Source organism: Acomys minous, assembly GCF_964271855.1.
Source record: "Acomys minous genome assembly, chromosome: 15".
In the NCBI taxonomy this organism is placed as follows: Eukaryota; Metazoa; Chordata; class Mammalia; order Rodentia; family Muridae; genus Acomys; species Acomys minous.
In genome coordinates, this window is record NC_140497.1 from 7,319,062 (window position 1) to 7,339,658 (window position 20,597).

The following is a 20,597-nucleotide window of genomic DNA, read 5'->3' on the forward strand; positions in this document are numbered from 1 at the left end:
TATATAATATTTTAAATATTTTAAATTAATTCTTTGAGAATTTTCTATAGGTACACCCTGGCCGTGACAGTTTTAAGCGCACTGCATGGTTATACAGTTTGCACCCACAGTGCTCCCATTCCGTGCTGGCCCCACCTCCTCAGTGTTGAGCCCTGAGCCCAGCCAGCTGGCTGCAATACAAGCTCTGTGTGCACTCCCTCTGCAGGAGGATCTGCAGCTGGCGCTGAAGGAGGGGGACAGCATCCTTGAGAGCCTCAGGGAGCCACTGGCCGAGAGCACTGCCCAAAGTGTGAACCAGGACCAGCTGGACAATCAGGCCACCGTGCAGAGGTAAGGCCTGCGCCCTCCTGCCCTACCTTGCTCTGGCTAAGGTGCAAGACTTCCCCAGATACACAGCCACCGTGACAACACAAGACAACTGGCCAAGGCGATTACAATGGATCCCAGCAGGTAGCCCTCTGGCCAGTCTCCCATACGGAAGAGGGGGCGGGGGACTCAAAAACAGACAGGAAATGTTGTACAAGCAACAATAGCGGAGACCCTTAGATCTGCATAGCCCCACATCCCCAGTGAGTCCTTGTAGGTAGGAGAACACCTCAGGGCGCCTGTGCTCCAGCCTTGTGGTTTTAGGCATGCATTTTACTGTCACAGCAAAGGGTACTGTCGTATTTCCCGCTGGTTCTCCACGGTTATAACAGCACAGGACAGAGTCTGCTCCCTGCTGCTTTGGCGTCTTGAGAGCCATATCTGCCTCCTGACATCCTATCCTCACCATGCTGCAGGCCCGATGGGTGCCATTCCCACCTACAGGACAGTGTTGGAGCACCCGGATGGGTGGAATATTGTCCGCAAGTCCAGAGATAGGCAGCTAGACTCCTGGCTCTCGGCTTCTACATGGTTCTCTCCACGCCTGCTGGGGCTGTGTGCAGAGCAGACATGCTGTGTGCAGAGCAGACATGCTGTGTGCAGAGCAGACATGCTGTGTGGGGAGCAGACATGCTGTGTGGGGAGCAGACATGCTGTGTGCAGAGCAGACATGCTGTGTGCAGAGCAGACATGCTGTGTGCAGAGCAGACATGCTGTGTGCAGGGCAGACATGCTGTGTGCAGGGCAGACATGCTGTGTGCAGGGCAGACATGCTGTGTGCAGAGCAGACATGCTGTGTGCAGGGCAGACATGCTGTGTGCAGGGCAGACATGCTGTGTGCAGGGCAGACATGCTGTGTGCAGGGCAGACATGCTGTGTGCATGGCAGACATGCTGTGTGGGGAGCATGGGAAGGGCACACTGTAGGGACCGAGGCTCACCAGCAGGAGATCTACCAGCCTTCCCCTGGGGAATGTATCAGCCCCTCCAGGACCAGGTAAAGGGACAAGACCAGGGATGCTGGTGGCTCTGTTTAGAGTCCCTAGGATGTGCGCACCAGCCCTAGACCTTGGCAGCCCACTGCTCTTCACCCTGGCCCAGGGTTGTTAACAATAAACCAATGGCCTCTCAAAAATTAAAATTTTGGGACTAGAGAGATGGAACAGGTGATCGTGCTTGCCAAGCAGGAATGAAAACCTCAATTAGGATCCCCAGTTTAAGATGCCTGTGCGTAGTGGCTCATATTTGCAATCCCAGTACTGTGGAGGTGGAGACAGGCAGGTTCCTGGAGCTGACTGGCCAGCCATTTCTGCAGCGTTGGCAAACTTCCGGTTCAGTGAGAGACCGTGTCTCTAATAACAAGATGGAGAGCAACTTAACAAGACTCCTGGTGCCAACCCCTGATCTCTCTCTCTCTCTCTCTCTCTCTCTCTCTCTCTCTCACACACACACACACACACACACACACACACACACACGCGCGCGCGCGCGCGCGGCTCTGCTGTGTCCATGTGGCACTAAAGTGCATCTCCCTCATGTCCCTCAGAACCCTGAGAACTGCAGGAGTCAGCACGTGACGCCAGGAAAGCTTGGCAGGGGAGACCCCTGTGCACCCTGGGCAGCACAGCCTTCTTCACTCCTGTGGCCCCTGCCTCTCTTTCTCAGGCTCCTGGCCCAGCTGAATGAAACCGAGGCTGCCTTTGACGAGTTCTGGGCAAAGCATCAGCAGAAGCTGGAACAGTGCCTGCAGCTGCGGCACTTTGAGCAAGGCTTCCGGGAGGTGAGTGGCTGACCTGTGGGCCATGGGATGCTGTTGAGGGCAGTGGGTCTGCCTGCCATGGGTCTAACTCAGTGGCTCTCAGCCCATGGGTCACAACCCCCTTAGGGGTCACCTGAGGCCATCCTGCATATCAGATATTTACATTGCCGCTCATAGCAGTAACAAAATGACAGTTATGAAGTAGTGATGGAAGTAATTCCATGCTTGGAGGTCCCCACACATGAGGACTGTGTGAAAGGGGCACAACACTGGAGAGGTTGAGAACCGCTGGTCTAACTCACGTGAAACTGAGAAAGGCTTTTCAGAGCAGGAGACATTTAAAATATTTACATGTATGTGTGGGAGGGTTGTGTGTGTGAGAGTATGTAAGCACACGCATCCGTATGTATGCACGTGTAGGCTAAAGCAGGAAGTTGATGCCTTACTCTATCACTTGATCTCACTGCCTGAAGACAAGGGTCTCTTACTGAACGGGAAGCTTGCTAGTTGGTCTAGACCATCTGGCGCTGTTTCTACCCCCATGGCCCCAGTGCTGAGATTTCAGGCACATTCAGCCATATTCAACTTTTTGTGTGAGTGCTGGAGACTTGACTCCAGTCACTCACTCAGAACGCTCTTAGCTACGGAGCCACCTCAGCCTCCAGGTAGCATTTTAAACCACATTTTCTATTCAAAAATAATTCTAGATTTGCTTGTTGTCACACAGAATGATCCTGATAGTGTTGGCCAGTTCCCTGAGCAGTGACAAACCATAGCTCAGTGTCACAGCCTAGCCTGACAGTGAAGCTGTGGGCACAGGACACCCGTCACAGCGGAACCCCTCTCTGCTCTCCCCATGTTTCCAGTCCTTGGGGACACTTCCAGATCACAGTCCATCAGTGGAGGAAGTCAGGACAGGAAGTCAAGCAGGGCAGGAACCTGGAGGCAGGAGCTGACGCAGAGGCCATGGAGGGTGCTGCTCACTGGCTTGCTCCCCGTGGAAAGTGCACTACAGCTGGATCTCATGGTGGCTCCTTCCTTTCTGACGACTCTAGCCTGTGTCTAATTGACACAAACCATCCAGTACAGTACACCCCACTTCTTAGTACAAGAGAGTCACCACACATTAGATTTTCTTAGCTTCACTTCTAGACTGTATGGTTTTCAGCATACAGTTTCAGTTGCCTCTTGGCATATATTTAACTCCTTTTTTTTTTTTTTTTTTTTTGAGACAGGGTTTCGCTGTGTTAGCCTTGGCTGTCCTGGACTTGCTTTGTAGACCAGGCTAGCCTCAAATTCACATCAATCTGCCTGCCTCTGCCTCCCAAGTGCTGGGGAAAGCATGTACTGCCATGCCTGGCTTAACTATTTCATTTTTTAAAATACAAATTGTGTTGTTTTTATCCTGCACATCCATGTATCTGTTGCTACATAGAGAAATACATGTGGCCTTATCAAACACACCTGCCAGCTATAGTGTTATTTTTTTCTTTTTGTTAGTTCTTAGAGTGTTTTTTACGTAGGTGACCATGCCCCGTGCAGAGAAGGACGGGTACATTCCTTCCTTTTGGTTGTTTTTCATTCTTTACTTTCTCCCTATGAACACTGGTCACAGCTTCCTCACTTGAATAAGGGCAGCGAAAGTGACCTGGTTGCCTTGGGCACACTGGGAACACACCCACTGTTCCTCAGCCATACATCATGGTGGCTGTCAGGTCTCTGCAGGAGTTCCTTGCCACGCTGGCAGTGTGTCTCTCTGAGGTGTCTCTCAGGGCGTCTCTCAGGGCGTCTCTCAGAGGTGATCCTTCTTAGATATTTTAAGATCCGGGGTGGATGTTCAATTGATCTGATTCTTTTCCTCCGTTGATGAATTCTGTGACTTCTGATCTGTTGCAAATTCTAGCAATAGACTTTTGGATTCAACATCTGCGTTGAGTCTCAGAAACGAAGCCTTGGTCACGCAGTGTGATTATTTCCTGGAATGTAGTTACTTCTATGTATAGTTTGTTAATTTTTGCAACTAATTCATGGACACGTAGATCTGCAGTTTTCTTTCCTTTTTTACTCTCCCTCTTGGTTTGGTATCAGGATAATGTTATTTGAGGGAAATGAATCAATCAAAAGAGAACACTCTTCCAATTTCTGGAGAAGGTTGTATAGATTAGTGTCAATTTCTGTATGTATACATGCGTATACACACTTGTGTGTATGAGCACAGAGACTAGAGGGCAGGGGCAGTGTCCCTCTTGTTCATGCTGTGCCTTCCTGTCTGAGACTGAACCTGGAGCCCACTGATCGAGCTAGACTGGCTCAGGGGTCCTCTGGTCCTCCCCTTGCCCTCCCTGCCGGCAAGTGGGGAGTGATGCAAACCGCCACACCCAGCATTTTATATGGGAGCTAGAGATGTGAGCTCAGGTCTGCATGCTTGTTTGGCAGCTCGTCAGTGACTGAGCCATCTCAAGATTTAGCCCCTCAACTCTTCTGTAAACATTAGAGGTGATACCCTGGAACCCTATGTGGGCCTGGAGGGGTATGTGTGTGCATGCATGCGTGTGTGTACATGTGCACGTGTATGTGTGTGAATGTGTGCACGTTTGCATGTGTGTGCACGTACATGTGGATGCATGTGCGTGCACACGTGTGTGTGTGTGTATGTGTGTGTGTATGTGTGTGTGTGTGTCTGTGTGTCTGTGTGTGTGTGTATGTGTGTGTCTGTGTGTGTGTGTGTGTGTCTGTGTGTCTGTTTGTCTGTGTTCTGGTGGGGGTTAAGTGGTGAATGAGCTTACCTACCTAGCAAGTCTGCAGCTGTGAAAAGTGCTGTTTCATGCTGCACAAAATGTGATGGTACGCTGTCGGGAGGTGGTCTCGTCCTCCATATCATGTTACGTGAGATTAGCGTCCAGATTTGCTTCTGTTTTTCCCATCTGTGGAATCTGTAGTGATGGCTCCTGCCTCCTCACTGCTATTCACAGTTTGCATCTTCTCACAGCACAGAGCACTGACCGCTGTGTTATCACACTGTGGCACTTGAAGAAACAGCAATTTGTTTTATGTTTTTCTCTTTTCAGTCCGATTGATTTCTAATCATATCTTTATCATTTATTTCTACTGGTGACTCTGAATTTATTTTAGTTCTATTCTAGGCTCTTGGGGTAAGAGTCTGCAGTACCTACTTAAAAATATTCTTTAAAAAAAATAATAATTTAAAAAAAATATTCTTTAGCTGGCGGTGCATGACTTTAACCCCAGCTCTCAGGACGCAGAGGCAGGCGGATCTCTGAGTTTGAGGCCAGCCTGCTTACAAAGCAAGTTCTAGGATAGCCAAGACTACACAGAGAAACCCTGTCTTAAAAAAACCAAAACCAGAATATTCTTTGAGTCTCAGTCTGTTTACAGTTTTGACTGTCCTGGAACTCAGTATGTAGTCCAGGTAGAGTCAAAGCCACATGATCCTCCTGCCTCAGCCTCCCAGGATCTGCTCTCACAGGTGTGAGTGGCTTAGCTGAGCCTGGATAGCTCTTATCATCTTGCTGTTATTGGGGTCACCATCTCCTGCCCCTCCAGGCATGGACTCCTGAGTGAGGCACAGACGTTCCAAGGTCACCTTCTTCTGTTGCAGGTCAAAACCACCTTGGATTCCATGTCCCAGAAGATAGCTGCCTTCACTGATGTTGGCAACAGCCTGGCACACGTGCAGCACCTCCTGAAGGACTTGACCAGCTTTGAGGAGAAGTGCAGCGTGAGAGTTTGGCGTGGGCGGAAGGGGAATAGTGCTCACAGCATCACAGCATCACCCAGCTATGCAGAGGGCACAGGGCCCGAGCTTACCCCCTGAACATCAGCTCCTGCGGCACCTGACACAGGCACTGTGCAGGGACCCGGAATACCCTCCTCCATCTCAGGCACACACCCTGTCCTCCATGGCCCCGTGTTAGCATTCTCATTACTCTTTGACTTAAAACCCTATACTTACTCTCAACCTGGGCAACCCGATACCTGCCCGACCTCTGGCACTCAGTGGCCTCAGGCAGCCACAGCCGCCCACACACTCCATGTTCATCGCCCACCTCCAGATGGTGCAGGTTTTCCCCATTTGTCTCCCCACACAGGGCTAAGCTGACTTTCTGCATTCTGCAGGTGGCTGTGGACAGGGCCCGAGCCCTGTCCCTCGAAGGTCAGCAGCTGATTGAGAACAAGCACTATGCAGTCGACTCCATCCACCCCAAGTGTGAAGAACTGCAGCACCTCTGCGACCACTTCGCCGCGGAGATCACCAGGAGGAGGGGCCTTCTCAGCAAGTCCTTGGAGCTGCACAGCCTCCTGGAGATGGTAGGAAGCTAGCTGGACTTACTGAGCTAACAGGCCAAGCCCACTGCTGTTGCTCATCAGCTAGGAGGTCCGGGCTGGTCCGAGCTCCTGACAGGACAACCGAAGCACCCTCTGCCTGCCCCCTGCATCCTCTGTCTTGTCCACTCTGAGCAGTAATGATTTCTTGGAAGGGACCTCAAACTCAGTCCCCTGTTAGTCCTGCTCTATTCTGACCTCTTCTCCTTTGGTGAGTTCAGCTCTGGAAACCCAGTCAGCTTTGCAAAGTTGCGTCCCCTCCAGGCAATCCTTGGCTTAGTGGTAGGGCGCCTCATTTCCTGCATCAGTTGAGAGGGGAGCCAGGTGTGGGGAGGGGAGCGCTCCGGCCGGCAGCCACACAGGGGAATGAGGTGCAAGCAGGTCCTGACGCTGACAGCCTTCCTTTGTTTCCAGTCCATGAAGTGGTGTGATGAAGGGATCTTCCTGCTGGCCTCGCAGCCTGTGGACAAATGCCAGTCCCAGGATGGTGCAGAGGCAGCCCTCCAGGAAATCGAGAAGTTTTTGGAGACTGGTGCAGAAAATAAGATTCAGGAGCTTAACAGGATTTACAAGGAGTATGAATGCATCCTCAACCAGGACCTTCTGGTAAGGCCAACTTGGGGTTCTGCCTGGTGGCTGGGAACTGGGGCCCCACTTCATAGGATATTTCCAAGAACATGTTTTTTGGGGGGATGCTAAGGATTAAACCCAGGGCCTCACACATGCAAGGCAAGCCCCCATTTAATGAGCTATGTACCAAACGTTAGAAGAACCCTTTGAGCAGGAGATGACAGTTGCTGGGAAGAAGTGCAGGTGTGGGGAGCATCAATGCAGCCTTCCTCCATCACAGAAGTTATCCCTGCCACCATCTCCCCCAGCATCGCCTGAGATAGATGTGGGTTTATGGTATAGCATTCACTGGAACCCTGGTCCTGCCTCGGAACCCTGGTGCTCCACCTGAGATAGGTTGGCTCCTCCTAGCCCCCAGCCAGCTGCCCTAACTCCCTTTCTAGGGTAATAGGAAGAGGTTGATTCCCACTTCCATAGCCATCCTTTCAGAGTTCTGGAGATGGCGCCCATCCTGCCACAGGATCTCACACAGCTCTCACTGTCTGACCGGAGCTGGTACAGAGCAGTGCACTGCTCCTGGACCCTTCTCATTCATCTGAAGCAGAGGATGATGCACACACCAGCACACTCCCTGCGGATGACAGGGGGTTTTTAAGGGCCGCCACTGACAGTGCAAGGTGGCTCAGTATCCTTGTCATTTCAGGAACATGTGCAAAAAGTCTTTCAGAAGCAAGAGAGCACTGAGGAGATGTTCCACCGCAGGCAGGCCAGCCTGAAGAAACTGGCAGCCAAGCAGACACGGCCTGTGCAGCCTGTGGCCCCCCGACCAGAGGCTCTCACCAAGTCCCCTTCCCCCTCACCAGGTAGACATGGCCTCTTCCTCCCAGGCAGCCCTATGGCCCTTCGGAGGAAGCCAAAGACATCAAGTCCTGTTCTCACACTTCTGCCTTCCCTGCCCTCCCTGTCCCTGTCCATGGTCCCCAGCCTGCAGACCAGGGCCTCTCCTGATTAGTCAGTTTCCCTGGGACTCAGCTACACCCTGCCATGTGCTATCAAACTAGGTTGTGTTTATGCATTGGCCACAGAAGAATTGGGTCCTTTCAGCTGAATCCTGGTGGCCTGCGAGCAAGAGACACTGACCCTGTAGGAATGGTCATCATCTAGAGACACTGACTGACCCTGTAGGAATGGTCATCATCTAGAGACACTGACTGACCCTGTAGGAAAGATCATCAGTCTAGAGACACTGACTGACCCTGTAGGAATGGTCATCATCTAGAGACACTGACTGACCCTGTAGGAATGGTCATCATCTAGAGACACTGACTGACCCTGTAGGAAGGTCATCAGTCTAGAGACACTGACTGACCCTGTAGGAAAGATCATCAGTCCTTTCCTCTGACCGACTCTCTCCCTACTCCAGCCATTCTTTGCTGTTTTGAGAACTGTACCCCTGGCTCAGCACTGACCTCTTCCCAAGCCCTCCAGGCTGTCATTAACTGTGGTACTGTGTCCCAGGCCCCATGAGCTGCAAGGGTGGCATGGCCTGCTGACCCTCACCTTTGCTTAGAGACCTCCTCTTCCCTACATTAGGAAAGCATTCTTTCCTTCCACGGAGGGACAAGAAACCCAGAGGTGAATAGGCAACTGCAGTGGCCAGTGCAGCCACAAATGCCCTGGAGAAACACCCCAGCATCATCCTGTGTGGTGGAGGATAGCTGCTTTCTGTCCTGTGGAAAGACCTCCAATGCCAGGGGCTCCAGGGGTTCCAGGGTGCCCTGTGAGTTCCCTCCCTCTTCCCCACTTGTCACCCTGTCAGCTGTAGCTGTATCCAGTCCAGGGGCTGTGGAGGCCCCATTAGTGGGTCCCTCAGGTAACCATCCATCACCCACCGAGCACCCCTTTCTTCCGTCTTTAGTGCTATAACCCTTTCTTCTCTTCCTTTTATCATCTGGGCACCATTCCGGACAGAGCTAACACCCTTCTCTGTCTCTTTCACACTAGGCTCCTGGCGGAGCTCTGAGAACTCCAGCTCTGAGAGCAGTGCGCTCCGCCGAGGGCCCTACAGGAGAGCCAAGGTGAGCATCACGCCACTGTGACCCTGCATGCGCCTGTCGTCTGTGACCATAACAAAGCAATTCAACATCCTCCCTTGGTCTGACCCTGTCATCCATGTGGTCTGCCTCTCTGGGTCTCCTGGCCTCTGGGGGCATCTGTTTGCCCTCCTCAGACCCCATTCCACGTGGGAGATGAGGCTGGGGCGTCGGTATCCGAGGCAGCACTTTCGTGCTCAAGCCCAACGTGCTGCTCTCTCCTCAGAGTGAAATGAGTGAGAGCCGGCAGGGCCGCAGCAGCTCCACGGGGGATGAGGAAGAGAGCCTGGCCATCTTGCGCAGGTAAGTGGCCATGTGTGGCTGTGTGTCCAGTCAGCAGTGTGGCTACAAGTGCCGAGGAATCAGCACTCGGACCCTGGCTTGCGGAGCTGGAAGGAAGCCAGCATGGTGTATATGCCAACTAAAAACAAACACGTGCTATAGGACACACGCACATGCATCAGTCTGTCCTGGGCTTTTGACCATCTGGGCCCTTACTGGGGTCACCTGTCACCTTTCCTGGGTATCCTACCTTCTGCTCTATGGGAACACATACCTACTCCCAAAGGCACCTGTGGAGTAATGGGTGGGCGCTGTGACACACTGAAGATCTGTGCTCCGAATGCCCACTGAAACCTGCCTGTCCACCCATGTTCACCCGAGTCCCTTCACTCATGAAGTTTCTGAGCATCATCCAGGCGAGACAATGTGAACACTAGAGGGTACAATTGCAAAGAAGGAAAAACACCCAGGAACGTGTCAGCCAGAAGCCGGGGTCATGGCATCAGACATGGAAGGAAAGGGTCGACCCTACATTGTCCTAATTCTTCATATTTGTTCTATATACAGTAAGAATGAAGAAGCAGCTCTTGGAAGCACATGACCGAACAGGTGTACACAGGTAGCCTGTTTCCAGATGTCCCCAACAAGCTTGGCAGCGCAGGACAGAGTAAACTGTGGAACTAGACTCCAGCTTCTGCTGCAAGATCATGAGAAAGAGGCAGAGAAGGGTAGAAGTGGAGCAGTTTCCAGGCAGGGCAGCACACGCAGGCGCTGAGGCAGAGATGGCCCCCTTGTGCCCCTGCAGTTTGTGGCTGAGAAGCAGGCCCAGGCCTCTTGACGCTTCTAAAGCAGGCTCACTTGTTTGGCTGTTGGCTGCTCTGTAAGATTCCACACCAAGGTCTCCGTCCAGTAGTCAGTGGGCTGTGATGTATGTGGAGGAAATGGCAGCTGGGCTGTAGGCCAGTGGCAGGTGGTCCTACTCTCTGAAGGGTATGAACGGCTGGATGCTCTGTAAGCCCATCCTCATCTCCTCCTGGGGCTCCACAACTGGCAGGCACACTACATGGCCAGGCTGCAGGTGGCCGCCGGGCAGCCGTCATGTTCAGAGTAGCAGTGACCCTGAAGGGCCACCCCTACCCAGAGGCTGTGGGGTCGGAGGATCTTCTCATAAAGATGTCGTGGGGAGACTCCAGTGGCTTGTGAAGGAAGCAGGGATGTCTTGACTCACCCGTGTGTGTGAAGGTGGCATTGATTTGTACAGATGTCCCCAAAGGCCAGAACGTGGGTAGAGAAATCAATTCTGGAAGGCAGTGGGAGCTGGGGGAGCCAGTGTCTTCCACAGCTCCTGGTACTGGCCAAGTCCTGGATGCCCAGGGACTCGGTGGCACCAGATGGCCCTCCCACCCGCGTCTCAGCCCTCCATGTCTCATCCACAGACACGTGATGAATGAGCTGCTGGACACGGAGCGGGCCTACGTGGAGGAGCTGCTGTGTGTCTTAGAGGTGAGGTCGCGCACGGGGGCGGGGTGCCAGCTTGCCATCACACCACGGCTTCATTTTTACATTGTCGCTAGAGCTAGGCCTGTTGGCAAAGACCTATATTTCCAACAGTTCTGGAGACCAAGGCAGGCAGATCATAGGTTCAAGGCCTGCCAGGGCTATAGAGACAGTTCAAGGCCACCTTGAAGACCCCACCTCAAAATAAAAAGTGAAAAGAACACTTGCCTAGCTTGTGTGAGGTCCTCGGTTTCATCTCCAGCACCACCACCACCACCACACACACACACACACACACACACACACACACACACACACACACACATATCATACATACACAGGCTTATCACAAGTTTTTTAAAATGCTGCTTACAAGTGAGGACATATGCCCACAACAAAATGTATGAAAACGTTCACAGCTGATCTGTTTGTATCAGGCCCAAACCAGAAACAGCCCAAATGTTCTTCAGCAGGCATAGTTTCTGGATTGAGCAGATACAAATCCACAAGAGCTGCCCGTGCACTTAGCAAACACGCATTCCACATGGCCACATGGCCTCAAGTGACAGTGGCATGGGTCATAGGAACCGGTATACACAGTTCCAAGTGGGGGACCCTCCAATCCCAGCACTCAGGAGCTAAGGCAGCTCACTGTGAGTTCAGAGCCAGCCTGGGCTACATAATGAGGTGTAGTCCAGCATGGATTATAGGATGAGACCAGCATAAGAGGACTTTGAGAAGGGGACCCCGGGTCCTGAGTCCTCACAGCAGTGGCCTGGGAGGTAGCAACCAGACAGACTGGATACACACAGAAGCAGCCTCTGCTTGTGCAGGTTATGCCTGGATAGGAAGGTCAGAAGGGAAGGTGGGAGGCTCCACCTGCCTCCATATTGGGTACTGTTCGCAGTCACTTGAGCTTTGTGGATCTTCTCCAAATGGCCATTGCAGGCGAGTACAAAAGATAAAAGAGTCAAGCCTCAGCTTTGATTGTTTCTGTGGCTCTGTGGCTGGAACTCAGGACACCATGTATGGCAGGCAAACACTCACCACTTAGTTACACCACAGCCCTTGCTCACTTAAAACATGGAAACAGTGTCCCTGGAAGCTGATACTCATGCGCAGTGGCTGCCTGCCGGCTGCAGGTGCGGCTCTCCTGGCTGATGGCCTCTTTCCCTCCCTTGCAGGGCTATGCTGCAGAGATGGACAACCCCTTGATGGCACATCTCATCTCAACAGGCCTGCAAAACAAGAAGAACATTCTGTTTGGCAACATGGAGGAAATCTATCACTTCCATAACAGGTAGGCGCTCAATCCGGACACAGATGCATGCAGTCTGTGGTCTGTTGCTTCTGACATGGCTGCCTTCAGGGAGCAGGGGTCCACGGTCCCTGGGATGTACTTGGCTGGGAACAAACCTCTCCAGGGAGAACTCAACAGGGAGCCATAGGTGCCCATGATGTATTCTCTGACCACCTTTGTGACCCCATGTCCCACTGGCTGATGCCTAAGGTGGCTGGGTGATAGGCAGGCTGCCTGCTGGGAGGAGAGAGGTGCTGGCAGCAGTCTTGCCCTTGTGTTTCCTCTTTAAAACTTGAGACCTCCAAAGAGTGGACCTCAGAAAACCCACAAGCCCACGGCCGGCAGCTCAAAGCCCACAGAGCCTGCAAGTGCTCAATCCCGGTCTCTGCCCTCTCCTCACCCCTACCCCAGAAGGGTAGCTCCATGTTAGTGTGAACTCCAGGGCTGGAAGCAAAGGGAGACTGCCGCTCGGTGGGCACTGAGGAGCCAGGGTTGGGTGTGGGCTGCTGCAGGCTCCCAGGCCAAGTAGGGAGTTACTGCCACGCTGTGATGAGATTTTCCAAGGTCTCTGGAAGATTCTGCCGTGTTCACTGTCCCACTGACAACCTCTCCATACAGAATATTCCTGCGGGAGCTGGAGAGTTGCATAGACTGCCCAGAGCTGGTGGGGAGGTGCTTTCTGGAACGGGTATGTATCTGTAACTGCATGCTGCCTGGTTAGTGCACATCTCAGAGTTCCTCTGAGCGTCCCGGGATATACATCATTAAGTATGTACGTGGGCCCTTGGTACCTCCACATCACTGGCCATGTCCCCATGACACTTCCACATTACTGGCCATGTTCCCTTGGCACCTCTGCATCACTGGCCATGTCCCCTTGGCATCTCCACATCACTGGCCATGTCCCCTTGGCACCTCCACTGTGGCTGGAACCAGACAGCACAGTGTCTCCAGTATAGTAAGAAGAGAAGAAAAAGGGTCTCGCATCGAATGCTAGTAACTACTTCAGAAAAAGGCGAAGCCATAAGGCACAAGGTTTGGGGCTGTTAGAAGCATTGTTTCTGAGGCCTGATGTGGCCGAACTTCCCTTGTGAGTCAGTTTACTTTTGTCCAAGCCTCACTAGCTGGATGACACTGGGAGAGGCACTGGGCTCTGTCCGTCCATATTCTCCTCTGTGGAGTCACAGCTGCTCCCCTCATAGGGTAGTGCAGATGAATTTAAAAAGAGGGGCACGTGGAAATGCTTTGAGCAGAAAAAACAGAATGCACACCAGACCTCCGCTCAGACCCACAGCATAGTGTCATGTTGAGTACTGGGAACTGTGAGATTCACCCTGTGCAGAAGAGAGGTCACTGACAGGATAAAACACAGCACTGTCATGAAATAACTAGAAGGGCCTGGGGTCCAGCACACACCAGGCCCCAGGTCCCATCCCCACACTCAACCAGGGAGTGGGCAGGTACTGGATGCTGATGCTCTGGTGAGCCAGACTTGGTGGTGGACACCTTCACACTGTTAACCCCAGGTAGGTCTCTGTGAGTTCAAGGCCAGCCAAGGCTGTGTAATGACACCCTGTCTTTGGGTAGGAGGAGAGAAGGAGTCATATTTGTCTTGGCTCAGCCTGGCCGTTTGTGTGTCTCCCAGAATCCCCAAGCCTGAGGTGGCTATCATTTGGTAGATCAGTGGTCCTACACAGCAGCACCCCTGGGACTCATCAGGAATCGCCCATGCAATGTCCACAGCCCTCTGTACCCCAAGCATCCTGCTCTCCAGTCGTCCACACCTGAGAGCCATCTGAGTCCCCTGAGATACCCAGGGACAATTTTGTTTTGCATAGAGCTCAGGGTGCTCTTATAGAATAATCCATAATATGTGCCTCAGGTCAGCAGCATAGTGGTCAGGCCAAGCTCTGAAATTCCTCCTGTAGAGTAGAAGTCTGTGTGGTTCCATGTTCCTGAACAGCTCCTTATTATGGTGAGAAGCCGGCTGTGGTGAGCTAAATTAGGAGTCACAGCCCTCAGAAGTGACCTGTTACTGAAAGGTGTTGCTCAGCTGTCAGCCCGTGAGTGTGGGGTACCTGGGGCCAGAGAGACCGACGTTGGTAGGAGAGCAGTGCGGGGAGACTGAGGCACAAGGCCCCTGCCAGCAGGCAGCTGAGGCTTCCCTGCCCTTGTCCCTCATCCATAGCTGCTTGACCCCCGCTTCACTGCATCTCAGCTCAGAGGTGACAGTGGTCACACAAGTTGGAGATAGCATTAGAAATCAGAGCCCAGGAGGACTCCGGTGTGAAACGGAGAGCAGGGCACAATGCAGGCACTCGCTCTTACCGTCCTGCTAACGTGAGTCAGGCTAGTGGGGCTCAGGGTGCTGTGAAGATTACCCCTGCCCTGAAATCGTTCAGGTTAAACTACCAAACCCAGTTCATGCCTCAGAAACATTTGTGCCCCAAGCCCTGTGCCCAGCTATCTGCTTCCCAAACTATGTGTCCTAAGCTGTGTCCCCACCTGCTCTTTATCCCTGAGCCTCCCATCCATATGTACAAGACCCAGAGCCTGTTGTGCCCCCAAATCATCTGCCACACCCAGTGTACTGTGTTCTAGACTTAGCCACACCCTAGGACCTGAGGAACCCAGGAACAATTTGATTTTACACAATATTCATATTTATTTTTTAATATGTATATATGAGTGCCTACCTGCATGTATGTATGTATGTATGCCTTTGCATATGTGTGAGCATATGTGTGTGCACATGTGTGTGTGCATGCCTGTGTATGTGCATGCGTGTGTGTGTGTGTGTGTGTGTGTGTGTGTGTGCGCGCGCGCACATGGTGTTTACAGAAACCAGAAGAGGGTGCTGGATTCCCTTTAGCTGGAGTGACAGACAGGTGTGAGCTGCTTGTGGATGTTGGGGACTGAACCTATGTCTTCTGCAAGAGCAGCCTGTTCAGGTGTATTTCAACAAGCGAGCCTGTATAATTTGCAAAGCTTCCTGAGAGCACCCTGGGCTCTTATGTGAATAAACAGACTGTGCTGTGAAGCCCCTCTTGACAGAGCTCTCTCCGCAGCTCTCTGGGTTGGGAATGGTCATCCGTGAGGGCGTTAGAGTGCAGAGGGACAGGAAGTCTGCCTGGTGGAGTGGGCCTCCTCGCCAGCTTCAGCTCGGGGGCCAGACAGCTGCTCGGTGTGACTGGGAAGCAGTCCGTACTCTTTGTCCCTCCCTACTGCAGATGGAGGAGTTCCAGATCTACGAGAAGTACTGTCAGAACAAGCCGCGCTCTGAGAGCCTGTGGAGACAGTGCTCCGACTGCCCCTTCTTCCAGGTCCGCCTTGCGCCCCTCCCCCACACCAGTGCTTTCTTCCCCATGGCCTTGGACCGCACCGTGGCCTTGACTGACCAATGCTTGGTGCTTCCAGGAGTGCCAGAAGAAGCTGGACCACAAGCTGAGCCTTGACTCCTACCTGCTGAAACCTGTGCAGAGAATAACCAAGTACCAGCTGCTGCTCAAGGTGAGCCTGCAAGGCAGCTGCCTAGGTCGGCCACACCTACCTGCTGGCCGGATATCTGTGGGGGCCCAGCGCCCAGCCAGGACTCTTCCACTCCAAGCTCTGGCCCCAAGGGCACTGCAGGAGCCACTCATCCCCCATCATGCCGTGGCCCTGAGTAACAGCATTTGTGTGGGCCCACCGTGTGCTCAACATTGTAGAGTGCCAGGGGCCTGGAGGTGGCCAGCTGTACCAGCAGTCTGTGCTGACAGCTCATGGCTTTTCCGTGGGGATGATGAGAGCTGAGCCCTGTGTGTCCTGTTGGTCCCTAGCACAGTGGGGAGTAGGGAGTCTGTGTCTTAGTGTTTGTTCAGTGTGGCAGGACAGGGAAGGGTTTTTAGCACTGTGCCTTTAGCAAGGCTGTGGCAGCCAGTGGGGGGCAAGGATGGTGAGTGTGCACTTTCCCAGCCAGGCAGCTCCCGCCCTGCAGAGCCAGCTGTCCGTCCGTCACGCTGGCTTCACGGAGGGAGGGTGGAGTGGCTTCCTCAAGAGCAGCAGGGATCTGGTGGTTGGTGTCTGTCCAGGGGCCACACCAGGCTAACGGGGACCCCATTGCCAGGCCTTGCCTGGAGTCTGAATCTGGGGGACAGTCAGCTGCTCCTGGGGGAGTAGAAGGAATATCTTGGGGTACGACTGCTTCCTCCACGTTCCCCCTCAGGAGATGCTGAAGTACAGCAAGAACTGTGAGGGGGCAGAGGACCTGCAGGAGGCCCTGAGCTCCATCCTGGGCATCCTCAAGGCTGTGAACGACTCCATGCACCTCATCGCCATCACCGGCTATGACGTAAGGCCCAGAGTAGCACCGTGATACCGGGAACACATGGCCTTTGTCCTGCCTTGGTCCTTGTCTCATGAGCAATTGGACAGAGACAATCCTATTAGTGCTGTGAGCTCCCTGAATCTTGAAGTGAACATACGTGGCCCAGAGCCTAGGGCAGCCCAGGGCCTGAGTCAGGAGCCTGTCCATAGTGGAACAGACCAAGACTCTACCCTTGGGACAGTGAGGCCTCTTCATCAGGGATGCACCCGAAACCTCTTCCCTCCTACCCATCTCCTGGGCAGCAGGACCCTCTGTTTTCTGTGATATGATGTGTGGTCCAGAGGCCGATGACAAGTGGCTGACTAGGGTAAATCTCTCGGTACTGGCCCACTGCAAGTCAACATAGAAGAGTTTTGCTTCTCTGAATGTCCACTTAGCATTCATTTTCTGGTTTTTTTAAATGTCCAGATTTTATCTATTTTTAATAGTTTTAGATTTATTACATTTGAGTATGAAGCTCAGACTCTGTAAACTCCATCCCTGGCCCAGCCTTGGTGACACCCCTATTACACCTGATAGGCCCGTGGGGATACGTAATTAACGGAAGTCCACTGTGCATTAGGGTTCTGGGTGCTGTCCCTTCTCCACAATGGTGGGGTCACATGGCTCCTCCGCGCCATGCCTCCTCTATCCCCAACCCCTGCACCTGCTGTGCCGCCTTTTGCAACCTCTCCAGACTTGCCCCTCCCCTCTGGAGTGCGCTGCAAGGAGAACTCTACAGTGTGCACGGGAAGGCAGCCCATGCACGTTCACTAGCCATGCGTGTCCCAGCACATGCCCTGTGTTCCAGGGCAACCTTGGTGACCTGGGGAAGCTGCTGATGCAAGGTTCCTTCAGTGTGTGGACAGACCACAAGAAGGGCCACACCAAAGTGAAGGAGCTAGCCAGGTTCAAGCCCATGCAGCGGCACCTGTTTCTGCACGAGAAGGCTGTGCTCTTCTGCAAGAAGAGAGAGGAAAACGGGGAGGGGTACGAGAAGGCTCCTTCCTACAGCTACAAGCAGTCCTTGAACGTGAGTGTCTCGGCCAGCAATTCGAGGGAGGGATCAGTCACCGCTTTGTGCTTAATAAACCTCAGCCTGACACTAAGGGTTTTCGGACGCCCAGGCCCTATCCATGGAACTGGGAGTTGGGGCTCCTACCCCCCTTAAGTGCTCCATCAGCTCCCGTCATCCCTGATAAGATGCATGCTGACGCCTGTCCCTGTTTCCGTCCCTGTCAGATGACTGCGGTCGGCATCACAGAGAATGTGAAGGGTGACGCCAAGAAGTTCGAGATCTGGTACAATGCAAGGGAGGAGGTCTACATCATCCAGGTAGGGCCACTCACTTTGAGCATCTTCAGGGTGGCCAATGAGAGACTGGCAGGGAGAACTAGGTCAACAGTCTTCACAAGGTTCATCACCCAGAAACAGGAGCTGCCAAACCGGGGACACAGGATGTGCTAGGCCCAGGACAGAAGTCGGGAGCAAGTGCAGATAGGGTGCTAAAAGGGCAATGCCAGAAATGGCTCTTGCTTCCACATCTCTCAGCAGCCCTGGAGAACCTTGTCCACATAGGCTGCCTCTCTGGTGGAATGTAAGGCACTCCTGCCCTTATTGGCCCATGGGAGATAGGGCGGAGCTACGTGATAGACCCAAGGCGTAGAATCCTCTCCACAAGACCTGTTAAGAGCCTCAGTACTCAGCCAGGCATGGTGGCACATGCCTTTAATCCCAGCACTTGGTAGGCAAAGGCAGGCAGATCTCTGTGAGTTCAAGGCTAGCCTGGTCTACATAGTGAGTGCAGGACAGCCAAGGCTACACAGAGAAACCGTGTCTCTCTGTCTCTGTCTCTGTCTCTCTGTCTCTCTGTCTCTCTGTCTCTCTCTCTGTCTCTCTCTCTCTCTCTCTCTCTCTCTCTCTCTCTCTCTCTCTCTCTCTCTCTCTCTCATACACACACACACACACACACACACACACACACACACAGCCTCAGTACTCCATGAAGGTCCTAGCCCAACACTGCTGGGCTTTTCACTTGCCCTCAGAATCACGGAGGATAAGCTGGCAACTGGCCAACACACAGTGGCCACAGTAATGTGGCATCCCCTGTGTGCCTTCTAGTTTTATACCCAGTCCAACAGGCTCACAGAACTGAACCAAGATCTGGGCACCCGCAAAGCCTATGGCCTTTTGCAGGCAGTCCTGTGCTACAGGGTTAAGAGACCCTCGAAGGGTCGTTTCCCACTGTCTGCTCCTTCAGTCTCTGATTGATATACAGGGGTCTGTTGATTCCTAGGGTTATCCTGGGGGGTGTCTGATAGTTTTCTGACACCTGACTCCCATCTCTCTTTCGGGACAGGCTCCGACTCCTGAGATCAAAGCAGCATGGGTGAATGAGATCCGGAAGGTTCTGACCAGCCAGCTGCAGGCCTGCCGGGGTGAGGCTGCCTCTGCTGTCTGTGTGTTTTGTCATGTGCCACTGTCAGCGGTCCAAGAGCCTTTAGCCTGTGACAGCAACAGTGCTCAGTCCCCACTGATAAATGGCTCATATCACTTGCCCTCCCACAGAAGCCAGCCAACACAGAGCCCTGGAGCAGTCGCACAGCCTTCCTTTGCCCATGCCACCCAGCACCAGGTGAGCACGCCGGCGTAAGCCATCAGCAGCCTAGGAAGCAGGGTTTCCCACAGGGCATCCCAATAAGCCCAGCACACAGGACGCTGAGGCAAATGGGTCCACTAAAGCAGCATAGTGAGACTGTCGCTAAAACATAAGGGAAGATGGCAGCGCTTCTGTGTGTGCCACAGAGTTCACTGTGTCACCAGGATGAGTTTGCACAGCCCCCCGCCCCCACCACATTATCTGGAGATTTTGTCAGTGGCTTATTTTGTCAGGCCCAATGGTGTTGTCTCTAGCCCTACTTTCCTCAGCATGTCCCCTGCTTTACAACTTCCTGTTTATGGGTTACTTCTCAGGATAGTAGCATGCTAAGGGTACAGCCAGGTGACCGTTGGTTACCAGTGTTGAATGAGGGATGGTGCCCGGAGGACAGTCCAGAAGCCAAGATGCCACAATGCCTACCTACGGTCCTGAGACAGCCTTAAGAAACTAACCAACACACTGTTTCTTTATTGGTCGCTGATGTCCCCAGCCCCACAAAAAGCAGCACAAGAAACGTCAAGAAGCTGGAAGATAGGAAGACAGACCCGCTCAGCCTGGAAGGATATATGAGCTCATCATTGCCAAAGCCCCCTGAGAAGAGCAAAGGTGAGTGCTACGGCCCTGTGAGCCATCAGGCCGCAGCTTGCAGAGTGCCCACGCGCTAGCACTCCGATCACACAGCAGAAGACCCCTCGCTCACAGTCACTGTGGGCCTCCACTGGTTGTTCAACTGCTCTCTGCCCACTGACCCCTGAGCACGGGGCCATGGCTATCGCCCTTTGCTTCCTGTCACCCTTCCTCCCAGATGCTGTCTCTGCATTCTGTCTCTCCTCCCTCCTAGACGATGCGGTCCCTAGTTCTACCTCTGAAAGCTCTGCGCTTTCCAGAAAGCGCTTCACGCTGCAGGGCTTGGCTAACCTCAAAGGTCAGAAAGGTAAAGAGGCAGTGCCTCCCACTGCCTTACACGCCATTTTTGTGTGGCGACCTCTGGCGCCACACTCAGCCACGCAAGCCCATCCCCCACCCCGTCATTCTGGCCGAACGATGCCGTGTAGATGCAAATGCCCGACGTTATCTTTTAGGGGTGCCTTTTGGATACAGAGAGAGCAGCTGTGTGAGTGCAGTCTGCTAAAACTTGAGGCTATTGACCACTTCTCCAGCCTGACCACCCCCTCCTTCCTCTGCCTCGCCTTGCGTTTTCCCTGTAAGCTCTGCTGGCCTCTGTCTTTCTTGCTGCACTGACTGAGTGCTGAGTGCCAAGACCAAGTGTCTTCCAGGGTGTTTGTTGGTGAACAGTGGCAAAGAAGCCTTTTAACTGAGGCCTGAAATAGCTCTGTCATCTGAAGATGCTCCCCAGGGGCTGAGGCTTGGGACAGCCAG

The 20,597-nt window shown here is 53.2% G+C and overlaps 1 protein-coding gene across 20 annotated transcripts in view; it reads left to right on the plus strand.

Annotated features, from left to right (window-relative positions):
- The window catches only part of MCF2L (MCF.2 cell line derived transforming sequence like), a 156,082-nt gene that overhangs the window by 128,772 nt on the left and 6,713 nt on the right, over window positions 1-20,597 (plus strand). For 9 of the 20 annotated variants that reach the window (XM_084759493.1, XM_084759480.1, XM_084759491.1 and 6 more), the window contains 20 exons: window positions 206-330; window positions 2,031-2,145; window positions 5,744-5,863; window positions 6,262-6,453; window positions 6,883-7,074; window positions 7,742-7,901; window positions 9,043-9,116; window positions 9,358-9,434; window positions 10,850-10,916; window positions 12,095-12,210; window positions 12,829-12,898; window positions 15,441-15,533; window positions 15,628-15,720; window positions 16,415-16,540; window positions 17,367-17,588; window positions 17,798-17,890; window positions 18,918-18,996; window positions 19,127-19,193; window positions 19,708-19,823; window positions 20,059-20,151. In XM_084759493.1, the coding sequence (XP_084615619.1) occupies window positions 206-330; window positions 2,031-2,145; window positions 5,744-5,863; window positions 6,262-6,453; window positions 6,883-7,074; window positions 7,742-7,901; window positions 9,043-9,116; window positions 9,358-9,434; window positions 10,850-10,916; window positions 12,095-12,210; window positions 12,829-12,898; window positions 15,441-15,533; window positions 15,628-15,720; window positions 16,415-16,540; window positions 17,367-17,588; window positions 17,798-17,890; window positions 18,918-18,996; window positions 19,127-19,193; window positions 19,708-19,823; window positions 20,059-20,151 (2,290 nt within the window). The remainder of the gene's footprint in view (window positions 1-205; window positions 331-2,030; window positions 2,146-5,743; window positions 5,864-6,261; window positions 6,454-6,882; window positions 7,075-7,741; window positions 7,902-9,042; window positions 9,117-9,357; window positions 9,435-10,849; window positions 10,917-12,094; window positions 12,211-12,828; window positions 12,899-15,440; window positions 15,534-15,627; window positions 15,721-16,414; window positions 16,541-17,366; window positions 17,589-17,797; window positions 17,891-18,917; window positions 18,997-19,126; window positions 19,194-19,707; window positions 19,824-20,058; window positions 20,152-20,597) is intronic. The other 11 variants (XM_084759498.1, XM_084759484.1, XM_084759483.1 and 8 more) reach the window with 2 other exon arrangements.